Source organism: Lindgomyces ingoldianus (genome assembly GCF_010093535.1).
Source record: "Lindgomyces ingoldianus strain ATCC 200398 unplaced genomic scaffold BDR25scaffold_29, whole genome shotgun sequence".
In the NCBI taxonomy this organism is placed as follows: Eukaryota; Fungi; Ascomycota; class Dothideomycetes; order Pleosporales; family Lindgomycetaceae; genus Lindgomyces; species Lindgomyces ingoldianus.
Window position 1 is genome coordinate 38,813 of NW_022985190.1, and position 12,754 is coordinate 51,566.

General features: G+C 34.8%; 1 protein-coding gene across 1 annotated transcript in view; it reads left to right on the plus strand.

The window, feature by feature from the left end:
• Positions 1-9,830: 9,830 nt before the first annotated feature.
• Positions 9,831-12,754, plus strand: part of BDR25DRAFT_62141 (FabD/lysophospholipase-like protein) — a 4,979-nt gene continuing 2,055 nt past the window's right edge. The window contains exons 1-5 of the mRNA XM_033698834.1: positions 9,831-10,027; positions 10,081-10,219; positions 10,286-11,136; positions 11,189-11,414; positions 11,460-12,754. Coding sequence (XP_033544219.1) covers positions 9,973-10,027; positions 10,081-10,219; positions 10,286-11,136; positions 11,189-11,414; positions 11,460-12,754 — 2,566 coding nt within the window. The 5' untranslated portion in view covers positions 9,831-9,972. The remainder of the gene's footprint in view (positions 10,028-10,080; positions 10,220-10,285; positions 11,137-11,188; positions 11,415-11,459) is intronic.

Consider the following 12,754-nt stretch of genomic DNA (forward strand, 5'->3'; position numbering starts at 1 on the left):
TTTTTTACTTTTAACAGAGTTAATATCTAGTCTTGCTCCTCTTTCTTCTACAAGCTACTATAATAGTAGCATGTTATAAGATCTCTAATTAGTGTGGATCTGTTATTAGGCAATTAGGCGCATAGATTAGGCTTATTAGCACTAGTCTAGTTAGAAAAGGAAAGCAGATAATTAATATTAAAAGTAGAAAAAACATTTTACTAATTAGATTAATAAAGATACTACTTACTTTAAGAAGTTAAGAAAGTTTGTAGGTGTTTAAAGTCTTAAGCTTTAGCATTATTTTTTTAAAGGTCTTAATAATGTATAGCTACTAATTTACTTTATATTTATTATAGAAATAGTTATGTGCAGCCTATAATCTAATTATATTAGCTACCTATTATAAGATTGTAAATGCTGTTCTTTATATAGTAGGTATATTGTTATAAGGTTAATCTGTTAACTCTAGCAGAAAAAGTGTTAGTAAGTGTAGTGCTAGAGCAAACTGCTGCCACACTAACTTACATCTATTTAGAAAATAAACTAACTATCTAAACTTAGTAAACTAAAAGCAACCTTACTAACTCTACTTAATACTTTTAGGGTTTACTTTAATTAGTCTAGAAAAGATACTAATAATTATTAAGCTTATGCTTACGCTTTTTAAAGAATTTCCTTTTCTTTAGTGTGCCTTTTGCAGGGATAGTTATATTAGTGCAGCCTAGATTATTTGCTACAGTCTTAACTTTTTTTTTTTTAATATTGCTTAACTCTAACTAGATTAAGTGTTTATTATAAAATTATTTTATAGCTAATTAGGTCTTAACTTTTTTAATAAATAAAAGGTTAGAACTTAAAGAAGTATTAGTAGAAACTTTTATATTATTAGTAGCTATAAACTTTTTGTTATGTCACGGTATCCTCCCCAGATCCCAGACATAACCGTATTGGACGCGTACTAGAGTATTATTAGTGCACGTCTGACACAAACACAACACAACACAGACATAAACTTAAGCACAAACCGCCTTAACACTAACTAAACCTAAAATAGGCTTAATTTATACTTAAAGCGCTTAGACTTCTAAGCTAAGTATTTAATTACTAATTTTTTTCTAAACTTTCCTGTTCCTTACACAACATTTTGTACCTACTATAATACCTTATGTAGTAATTAAACTAGACCTCTATAAAGCTCTATAACCTTACTTATGCATAATTATAACATTACATTATGTTAAAACTTTAGCTAAGAATAGCCTCTAAATCTAATCTAATAAGCTTAGTACTTGCATAACTCTAAGCTATTAAAGCAAGCTAAGAAGCCTTCTAAAAAGCGCTTACTTTATAGGAAAGCTGCTATGTTATAAGCTTTAAAGCTTTTTAAAAGAACTTTAAAAAACAGCTTTACGCTATTAAGCAGTTTATTTCTGCCTTAACTTTTGTTATAGTAGTAGGAACTAAGAACTTACTAGCCTTAAAGCTTACCTAGAAGTCTAGAGATAGCTTAACTCTTTTCTACCTAACACTACCTACAACCTATAACTCTTTTAACTTAGTAATAAAATCTAACTAACTCCTTAATCCCCTACTATTTAATAGAAAACAGAAAGACCTACCTTCTTTCCTACGCAAGCTTTAATATAAACTTAAAGGAAATATAAACTAATTCCTTTCTAAACACTTCTAGTTACTATATGCCTACTTTTAACTTAACTATAATATAACAGCCTTAATTAACTTACTAATAGATAAAGATATTATTAACTTAAACTAATTTATAGTGTTTCTGTAAGTAACTTATAAAGACTTAAATAAAAAGTTAACAGCTCTAAGTTGCCTAAACACTTTATAATAAAAAAAAAAAAGCTTTACTTTACACTTTACTAAGTTCTGCTAACTTACATCTAATATAGGCCTAAATAAGATAGGTCTAATTACAGCCCTATATAACTCCTTCTTAACTAAACTATAACACACTATAGTAGAAGAACCCCTTCTAAACAACCTTAATGTGTATGCAAACCTAATTGCTACCTATAATAATAACATAAGGTTCCTCCTTATATAAGCCCTAATACGCCCCTAAACTAGCGCAGTTATAAATAAGAACTCTAACATAATAAAAATTAATTTAAATTATGCTCTAGTTAGTTCTAGAAAGCGTAAAGATTATAAAAAAAAAAGTTAATATTTTAAGTATAGTAAGCATAGTTATATTTTTTAAAACTGCTTTATTCCTCTTTCTTAAGTCTGCGCAAGTAGCGCTGCTAGTACTTATTAAAGATCTTTACTATTTTAATTTTATTTTTGTAAGGGCTCTAACTTGTATTTAAGCCTTAATTCTTCTTGCTACTCTTAATGTAGCCACAGCTATAGCAGTAGGAGCCTGCAAAAAGGCTTGTCTTAGAGCTAAGTTGCCCCCTAGGACTAATTTAACACTAGATTTCTGCTAACCTATAGGCTAAGTCCCCTACTAACAACTAAAAGTACTAAGTTAATATTCTTATATATTTATAATAAAAAACTATATTAGCTCTAATATAAGCTTTTATTAACTTAGAAGTAAACAGCATAGGTTACATTAATAAAAAACTAGCGCATAAACTAAATCTTTAATTAACACTACTTACCTAAATAATTTACTTAACTAGATTTAATAGAAAATAACTTAAAAAAAGTTCTATTTTTTATACTATAACTATTATAATTACTTACTAACACTATAAGGAGTAGATTAAACTCTATGTAATAAACATAAGACATTATAACTTAATCCTAGAACAACTATAGCTGTATTAGCATAAGGTTACTTTTAATTACTAAGAGTAAGTTCTAAACTTTAACTCTTCTTAATGCTAAGACATATACTTACACTTACATCTAAATAACACCTAAATAGCACTTAATATAGAAGGTCTCTAGACTTACTTTTTAATAACCTAAAAAAAAACTACCTAAGTAAGGCTAATAAGCTAGGCCTTTTACTAAGATAGGCTACATAAAATAATTTAATAACTACTTAAACCTAAAAAAAAAAAAGCCTTTAAGAAACCTTTACTTACCTAATTTAAACATAAACTAGGACTTAAATAGTAGATAGACATCTGCTACATAAAACCTACCTTATTTATAACCTTAGCTTAATAACTAGATTATAAAATCTACATAGTTATAATTTCTAATATAGACTAAGCTTTAGCTTTTTAAAAACACACTAACTTAAAGATAATAGTCTCTTAAGACTACTACAACTTATTACATGTTTTCTTCTAAGACAAGTTTAATAAGCTTTTAATATAATGTTTATATAATTACTAGATAACTTTTAAGCCTAGTAAACAACTTAGTTATAGGCTACTATATAAAATGTTGCTAAATAAATTAAAAGTGCTCTAAAAATACTTTAATAAAAACTTAAAAAAAAAGTTTATTTAAGCTAGCTTTTTACTAGTAGTGTTACCTATACTATTTATAAAGAAACCTAAGGGTAGGCTTTAATTCTGTGTTAACTACTAAGGACTAAACACTATTACTATTAAAAACTAATACTTAATTTCTTTTTTACAAGAAACCCTAAGCTAACTAAGCAAAGTAAAGTATTTTATAAAGTTAGATATTATTACTGCTTTTAATAAGCTAAGAATAGTAAAGGGTAATAAGTAGCTAATAGTGTTTTAGACTTAATATAAACTATTTAAGTACTTAGTAATGCCTTTTAGCTTAGCTAACACGCCTAGTACTTTTTAACATTTTGTAAATAACTTACTTTAACCCTACCTAGACATGTTCTACACTATATATATTAATAATATTCTAATCTACAGTAATAGCCTTTTAGAGCACAAACAGCATGTACGCTTAGTGCTAAAGGCTATAGAAAAAGCAGGTCTGTAACTTAACATAGATAAATGCAAGTTCTACTAATTAAAGGTTACATATTTAGAATATGTAATCTCTATAAATAGCATCTAAATAGACCCTGTTAAGGTTTAGACTGTGCTAGATTAGCAATACCTAAAAGATATAAAAGATGTTTAAGCTTTTATAAAATTTGCTAACTTCTACTAATAATTTATTAACAACTTCTTATAGCTAGTAAGCCCTATAATTACACTTACTAAGAAAAAAGTTTAATTTAACTTTAACTTAAATTACTAATAGTTCTTTAACTAGCTAAAGAAAGCCTTTACTAAAGCCTTAATACTCTACTACTTTAACTCTAAACTACTAATACTTATAGAAGCTAATGCCTTAGACTATGTAGTAGCAAGAGTTTTTTTCTAGACTAAGCTAGATAGAACTATTAGGCTTATTACATACTTCTTAAAAAGAATAAGTCTTATAGAAGGTAATTATAAAATCTATAATAAAGAATTACTTGCTATAGTACACTGCTTTAAATAATAGCAACCTAAACTAGAAGGTGCAGCGCATCTAATACAGGTCCTATCTAACTATAAGAACTTATAGTACTTTGTAACTATAAAATAACTTAGCTATTAATAAGCCTATTAGTCTAAATACCTATTTTATTTTAATTTTAAGATTACTTATTATCTTAGTTAAGATAGAGAGAAACTAGATGCTTTTATAAAGTAATCTTAAGATGTCTCTACTTAAAAAAAAGTGTAAAAGGCTTAACACTAAACTTTACTTTAACCTAAGCTATTTTTAAACCTTAACTTAAATAAAATAAATTAGATAATTAATTAGATTATTACTAATAAGTATTTAAATAATAAATTTATCTAAGAAACTTTAGACCTGCTTTAAAACAGCACTAGTTAGTTAAAAAAGGTAACACTAGCTAACTATAAAAACTAAAATAGTAAGCTGTATTACTATAACTAACTTATAATCTCTAATTCTAATAAACTAAGAATTAAACTACTCTAAATTATACACAACTTGCCTGTTAAAAAACACCTAGGCAGAGGAAAGACTCTTAACCTACTACAGAGAGAGTACTACTAGCCCCGCATGTTCTATACTGTACGCTAATACGTATTATGTTGCTATACTTACTGTAAAGTAAAAGCCTCTTAAAAAAGGTATAATAGCCTGCTTAAACTACTCTTAATCTTTAAATAAGCTTAAAAAGACATATTAATTAATTTTATTATAAACCTACCCCTATCTAAAGAGTACATAAATATTATAGTAGTTATTAATTACTTAACTAAGTATTAACACTTAATACTATGTTCCTCTATAACTGCCCCTAATATAGCCTAGTTATTCTACTAATATGTATAAGTTTACTATAGCCTGCCTAACACAATTATATTAGACAGAGGTACGCAGTTTGTCTTAGCCTTTTAGGACAAACTCTGTAAACAGCTCTAAATTATCCTCTATCTATCTACAGCTTTTCACCTAGAGACTAACAGCTAGACTAAGAACGTAAACACTGTAATAAAATAAGTCCTATAAGTGTACATAAACTACTAGTAGGACAACTAGGTAAAATAGTTAGCTATAGCACAGTTTAAAGCTAATAACATAACATCTAAATTAACATAAGTATCTCTATTCTTAGTAAACTATAGATACTACTCTTAAATAAAATTTAAACTACTTTTAAATACCCCTTAACTAACTTATTAATTTATATAAGTAATAGATATAAATAGACTTATTAATAAAATCTAAAACATATCTAAATATATTTATAAAAAGCTTACATAAGCTTAAGCTCTTTAACAAGAGTATGTAAACTAATCCTAAACTCTTACCCCTGCGTATGCAGCTAGCAAGAAGGTCTAGCTAGACGCTAGAAATATCTAAATAAACTAATAATTAAAGAAACTTAATTAAAAGAACTTTAGCCCTTTTATAGTAGCCTATATAGTCTTATTGCATGCTTACTAATTAATCCTACCTAACAGCATAAAGATACACCCTGTGTTCTATGTATTATTGCTGCGCTAAGTAGCCTCTAAATCTAACTATCTACCTAGACAGCTAAACCTGCTACCTAAACTTATTATTATAAACAACAAACTAGAATATGTTGTAGAAGACATTAAATAAATCTAGTTTAATAAAAAAAAACATACTTATAAATACTTTATAAAATAAACTAGATACAACAAACTATTATAGAAACCTGCAGAAGCCCTGCAAAAAAACTCTATAGTAACCTAATTCTACGCCTAATACCTATCTAAACTAAACCTGTACCCTAACAAAGACAACCTAATGCTAGAACTACTAATGTAAAGGATTCCCTTCCTAATAAGAGGGGGGGTACTGTCACAGTATCCTCTCTAGATCCTAGACATAACTGTATTAGACGTGTACTAGAGTATTATTAGTGCACGTCTAATATAAACATAACATAACATAAACATAAACTTAAGCATAAACTACCTTAACACTAACTAAACCTAGAACAGGCTTAATTTATACCTAAAGTGCTTAAACTTCTAAGCTAAGTATTTAATTACTAATTTCCTTCTAAACTTTTCTATTCCTCACACAACGTCTTGTACCTACCATGATACCTCACGTAGTAATTAAACTAGACCTCCGCGAAGCTCTATAACCTTACTTGTGCATAATTGTGACATGTTATTAGTATCTTCTAGGTCTTTATTTTCTTTAGATTAACCTTTAGCTATGTTAGTGTTATCTATAGGCCTTTTTACTTTTTTTTTATTACTATTAGCTAGGCCCTTTTTAGCATTAAAAGCTATGCTAATGTCTACTACTATGTTAAACTAGAATAACAGAGACTGCATTACTTTACTAAGTTCTATGCACTTATCTATTATAAGTTCTATTATATCTTTAATCTAGTTCTAGACTTAACTAAACTAGAACTGTAGTAATTTATTATCTATAAAGATTACTTCTTAGAATAACTTAATTATAATTAGTAAAGCTGTGTACATATTTTGCTGTATAAGCTAGGCCTTAGTTCTTAAAACTTAGTAACTAAATAAGTTAATTATAAAGGCTATAACTAAATTATAAGAAACAGTAGGTTTGTTATAGATTAGAACTAAAGTAGCTTTTTAGGGGCTTAGATCTGCCTTAGTTAAAGCTAATCTAGGCCCTTTTAGTGTTAGAGTAGATGTTAGCACAGCTAGACCCTTCTACAGAGTAGGGATGCTTTTTAGAGAGGTAGTAATATTTTTAGGCATTACCTTCTTTTTTTTTAGCTAATAGACTTTATTTTATTTAATAAATTTAGTTTAATCTGCTAATATATATTAGTATCTAGGTATATTTTATTTAGAAAGAGAATAACTTACTTTAAAGATTATAACTTTTACTTTTTACACTGTAGTAATAATTTACATAACTATAGCTAAAATAGTTAGGGATATATACATAGTAGATAAACTTGCTGTTTTTTTTTAAGCATTTTTAGTAAAGATCCTGTAAGATCTAACCTACTATAAAGGCTACTAGTGCCTTAGCTGCTTTAGAGTGTGTAACTTTAATTAAAACTAAGTTAAAGCTATTCTAAAAAGAATTAACTTATGTACACACTATAATAATCTAATTTATTTACATCTTAACTAACTTTAAATAGGCTATTATAACTTTTATGTTTAAATCTTTTATAAACTTAGGGTTTATTAGGCGCTTAGAGAGTCCTATTATCTTTGTAGCAGTCTAGACCTCTTTATATAGCAGCTTTAGATTAATAATTTTATATAAATTAGTGTCTTTTATAGAAGAGTTAAACTACTTAAATTTACTACTTAAAAGTTTAGGCTAAAGTATAATCTTTTTTTTTTTTTTACCTTTAGTTAGCTTTAACCTAGCTTTAGCTAAATCTATTTAATAGAGCAAAATAATTAGGGTTAGAGCAGGTAGAGCCTAACCTATGCTATATCTGTAATGTCTATACTAGGAATATAGTGGCATAAACTGCTGCTAGAAAGGGTACAGTCTGCCTAAAGTAAATAAAAGTGCTTTATGTTAAAGCTACTAAGTGTTCTAGTACAGACCCTAAGCCTGCAGATATTAACCCTAGGCCTGCGGATATAGACCTTGCAGTGGCGGATATAGTCTACAACTTAGCTAATAGGTAAATTGCTGCTAATGTTCTCTATAGCTAGATATAAATTAGATATAAGTAAAAGTAGGCTGTAAAAAGATATTATTAGTTTAATTTTTTTCTAAGTTATATTAATCTAGATTAATTTAGATTTACTTATGCTTTTACTATACTATTGCTAGCTCTAATCTTAGCTGCCTTATAAGCTGTACAGTCTAGTCTAGCTAAAGGCGCAGGCAGGCACTGTCTAGTTTAGTCCTGCCTGTAATGCTATTAGACTTAGGTAAAACTGTGTGTTTTCTAGTTAGAATGTATTAGGCATAGAAGGCAAAAAGGTAGGTCCTAACAACATGTTATTTAATAGAGTAGGTTTATTATTATCTAGCGCTTTTATTTTTCCTAATTAGCTCTAGATTATAACATGTGTAAGGTAAAACTTACTATTACTATTAGCACTAGCTTTTTTAGCTAAGAGGTCTTAGCCTCTAGTTAGGCCTTTACTTTAAGAATTAATAATAACTTTAGTATTAATTTTTAGTAATAAAGGCTTATTATTAGGTTGCAACTAGTTATTATCTAGTGTTGTTATAGTGTTATTGTAAGGCCGGGATGGCGCTTACGTGTAAGGCCGAGATGGTGCTTACGTGCGACGGGTATATATACTATTCTGTACGCAATAATTAACTGTTAGTTAATTATTCGCACCTTTTTAGTTGTATTAGCGTAGTGGTACAGAGCTCTGTCCTTACATAATAATTAACTAACAACAAGGACGGTCGCGCGTTTGACCCACACCTTGGACAGCTTAGCCAGTTTTTAGACTAAAACGTGAGGCGGCCTCTTCTAGCGCCACGTTGTTGCTGCTGGGAGGTCTAGTGTATATGGCTTAGCTGGCGTGGGCCACTGAGCGTTGCGTCGTGTTTATCCCGCGCCTCTGGGCCGCAGGTGGTCAGCCTCTGGCCGGTAACCGAGACATGCGCATAGGCGCCTCTGAGCTGCGGGTAGGTCATGTGACGCCTGGGACATGCGTCTGCTAAGAAGGGGGATAATGTAAGGCCAGGATGGCGCTTACGTGTAAGGCCGAGATGGTGCTTACGTGCGACGGGTATATATACTATTCTGTACGCAATAATCAACTGTTGGTTGATTATTCGCACCTTTTTGGTTGTATTGGCGTAGTGGTACAGAGCTCCGTCCTTACAGTTATTAGATGTAATTTGCTGTGTTAGAAGTAAGTAAAGGGTGTTAGAAGCTGTTCTAATTAGATTTTAACCTAAAACATGTAGATAGAGTAAGATGTGTACCTATAGTGTCCTTAGTAGTTTAGGATTAGCTAGTAAGGTCGCACTGCCCTAGTTGGGTGGGTTGGTGGGCGTGGCAGGAGGAGATGTGAAGCTGGGTTGGTTAGATTGTTTATTGTGGCGGCCGTGCGCGTAAGCGAGCTGTTACGTAATCATTCCTAATTAGGACTAGCCCCCTTCTTCCTGGAAAGGAAGGCTAATCTGCTCGTATTATTATCACACACACTACCCAAAAAAAATAAGTGTGGCGTGGGTTTTTCCAGCTTGAATTCAGCTGGAGCAAAGTTCTGCCCCGTGAATGCGAGTGTCTCTAGGAGAAAGTAAAGCTGAAAGGAAGGCTGGGAATTGCTTTGGGTGTCTTTTGCTGTTGGCTGACCACCAGCACAAGCGAGCGCGGCAGCCCGCTATCGCACCACTGGCGAATGCCGTGAGCGTGAGTAGTGAGCCAGCACGTCTGCGACTAGGATGGGGTCCTTGACCCGCAGACTGTCAGCCTTCTCAATCGCCGGATCAGGCTGCACTTACCACCTCAGCCCATTGGGCTGGCTAATCGCCGCACTCAATAGTTAAATCTCGGGATTTCCCCCTCGCGCCTGTATTCCAGCAGGTCTCTTTTGTGTGCCTTACGGCACTGCTGTTACTTTGCTGCTACCAGCTAGAAACGCTTCCATTATGGCACAACATGCTCCACCTGCTGGCGATAAGCCGGTCAACTTACTTGCTCTGGGTCAGTGAAGGGGCACACTTAGACTATACCTTACTTTGGCTAACGGTCCCGAGATGGCGGAGGCATTCGCGGAGTGTCGGAATTGCTAATTCTCAACGAGATTATGCGTCGCGTTCAGTTCGATTTGAACCTTACTGAGATCCCACGACCGTGCGACTACTTCGACCTTATCGGAGGAACGAGTACCGGAGGGTAAGCGCTGGCTTCCTTTTTTTATGCCTTTGGAATGCGCAACTATACTTACGAATGTCCAATCAGTCTTATCGCGCTTATGCTTGGCCGATTACAGATGACGACGAAGGAAGCGCTTGAAACCTATAACTCCCTGGCAGGCGCCATATTTTCAAGGGACAACAAAAAGCGGTTGGGCCAGGACGGGGTGTTCAAAGCTACTACGCTTGAGAAAAAGGTACAAAAGGTGGTTTCGGAGAAAGGACTTGGCGAGCTTATGCAATATCCATCGCACCAGTCGAGAAAGGGAAATGCCTTTGTTTGTGCGGTACCTGCCAATAGTATGGCTTTTCCGCGACGATTTAGGACTTATCCTGTCAGAGCTCTTGCAAGCCCAAACTGCAAGATCTGGGAAGCAGCTCGTGCTACTACTGCAGCTCCCACCTTTTTCAAGCGGATCGCCATTGGCGAGGAAGGACAAGCCAAAGAAGAGTTCATTGATGCCGCGCTCGGATGCAACAACCCAGCGACCCAGGTGTTGGAAGAGGCAAAGAACATTTTTGGCAACGACAGGCTCGTACGCTGTCTGATCAGCATTGGAACCGGCCATCCAGGCACAATTGGCTTGGCAAAGCCAGACGCTTTCCAGAAAGTCTTGCCTACGAAACTGATCAGCGTGCTTAAGAAGATTGCTACCGACTGTGAAAAGACAGCAAACGATTTGAGTGCGAGGTTCAAAAATCTTGAAAAGTTCTACTACCGCTTCAACGTAGCGCATGGTGCTGAGGGCATCTCGTTAGAAGAGTGGGAGAAAATCGGAGAGCTGACGGAGCACACTAACGCTTACATGGAAGACATCTCAGTATCCAAGGCTATGGATGAGGTTGTGGACATGCTGTGCAATCCAACTCACGTGGGAGCCACGCTGGGAAGTGTTTGTCAGTCATCGTAGTATGTAATGTGTTTACCAATCTTCTGAAATTGTTACAGGCGGTGTCCCACAAATTCCAAACGTACCTCAGCCAGTGCAGACACGGCCCAAACCGATGCCGAGTCCAATATTCACTGGACGTAAGAATGTTATGGAGACTCTGGAAAGATTCTTCTCGCACAGGCCACATGGTTCAAACCCAAGAAGGGAATACCTCTTGCATGGGTTAGGCGGTGCTGGAAAGACTCAGATTGCACTGAAATTTGCCCAAGAATATCAGGACAGGTGAGTCGCTCTGGCGTATTGCGGAGACCCACTGATAACCAGCAGATTCGACCTCATCTTCTGGATTGACGCAACCAGCCAACTCACGATTAAGCAGAGCTACAAGGATATTGCGGCTGAAAACGATTTAGGTGGCATAGTAAAAGGTGGCAAAGAGGTCAATTTAGTTGGAGAAGACGGCACCAAAGCAGTGCTCCAATGGTTGGGAAATTCGAACCAGGAATGGCTGCTTCTGTTCGACAGCTGTGACAGCGGCACAACTCTAGACGCACTCCTTCCTAGTGGCGACCGCGGGAACGTCTTATACACCAGCAGAAATCGTGCTCTGGGCCACACCCTCCCTCGGAACGCTGTTACGGAAATTTCTGAAATGGAAAGCAAGGATGCTATCACACTACTTTTTAAAGCCGCACATTTGGAGGAAAGAGAAATAGACGATGACTCGCAGCAAAAGGCAAGACGCATTGTAGAAGAACTTGGTTTTCTCCCTCTTGCAATTGACATTGCTGGAGCGTCTATCCATATGGGCCGATTCCACCTCGAGGATTACGTTGAGACCTTTCACAAACACCGGGAAACAATGATGAAAGACTGCACATTCAGTGGGGCGTCAAAATACAACCAGGGTGTATATACGGCATGGGATATCTCGTACAACGCGTTGAAGGATTTTGCCAAAGGACAACAAAATGCGACAAAATGCCAAGATGCAAAAGCCGCACTGCAACTCCTCCACCTGTTTGCGTTTGTGCACAATGAAAGCATTATGGAAGAGATATTCAAGCGGGCGGCGGAAAGTCAACGCCTAAGTAACACTGCGAAGGTGCGGGAAAGTTTCGATTGCTCTGCGAAACTGTCAGAGCTACTGCAAGTTGATGCAGACGGCACTTGGGACTCGTTCCTGTTTAGGGGCGGGCTCTCAATGCTGATATCTTTTTCGCTGGTTAAAAAAGATAAAAGCGGCCGATACTTTTCTATGCATGTCCTAGTCCATTCATGGGCTCGGGATCACATGCCTAGTGCTATGCAGCGGCACCAGGCATGCAATGTGACAGCGCTCTTGTCGTCGTCGATCAGCTGGAGGTTTCTGGCCGAAGACTATGCGTTTCGACGGCAGCTGCTCCCCCATATAAGAGCATGTAAGAAGCATCGCACTGCAGAGAAGACAATCGAGCCTGAAGATGATGAGGACGCTAGCAACTTTTCGTTAGTATTCTACGAAGGAGGGTATTGGCGAGAGGCAGAAGAGACGTTGGTGAAAGTGATGAATACTAGAAGGAGGGTGCTTGGGGAGGAGCATCCTTCTACGCTGACCAGCATGGCCAACCTGGCGTCGACGT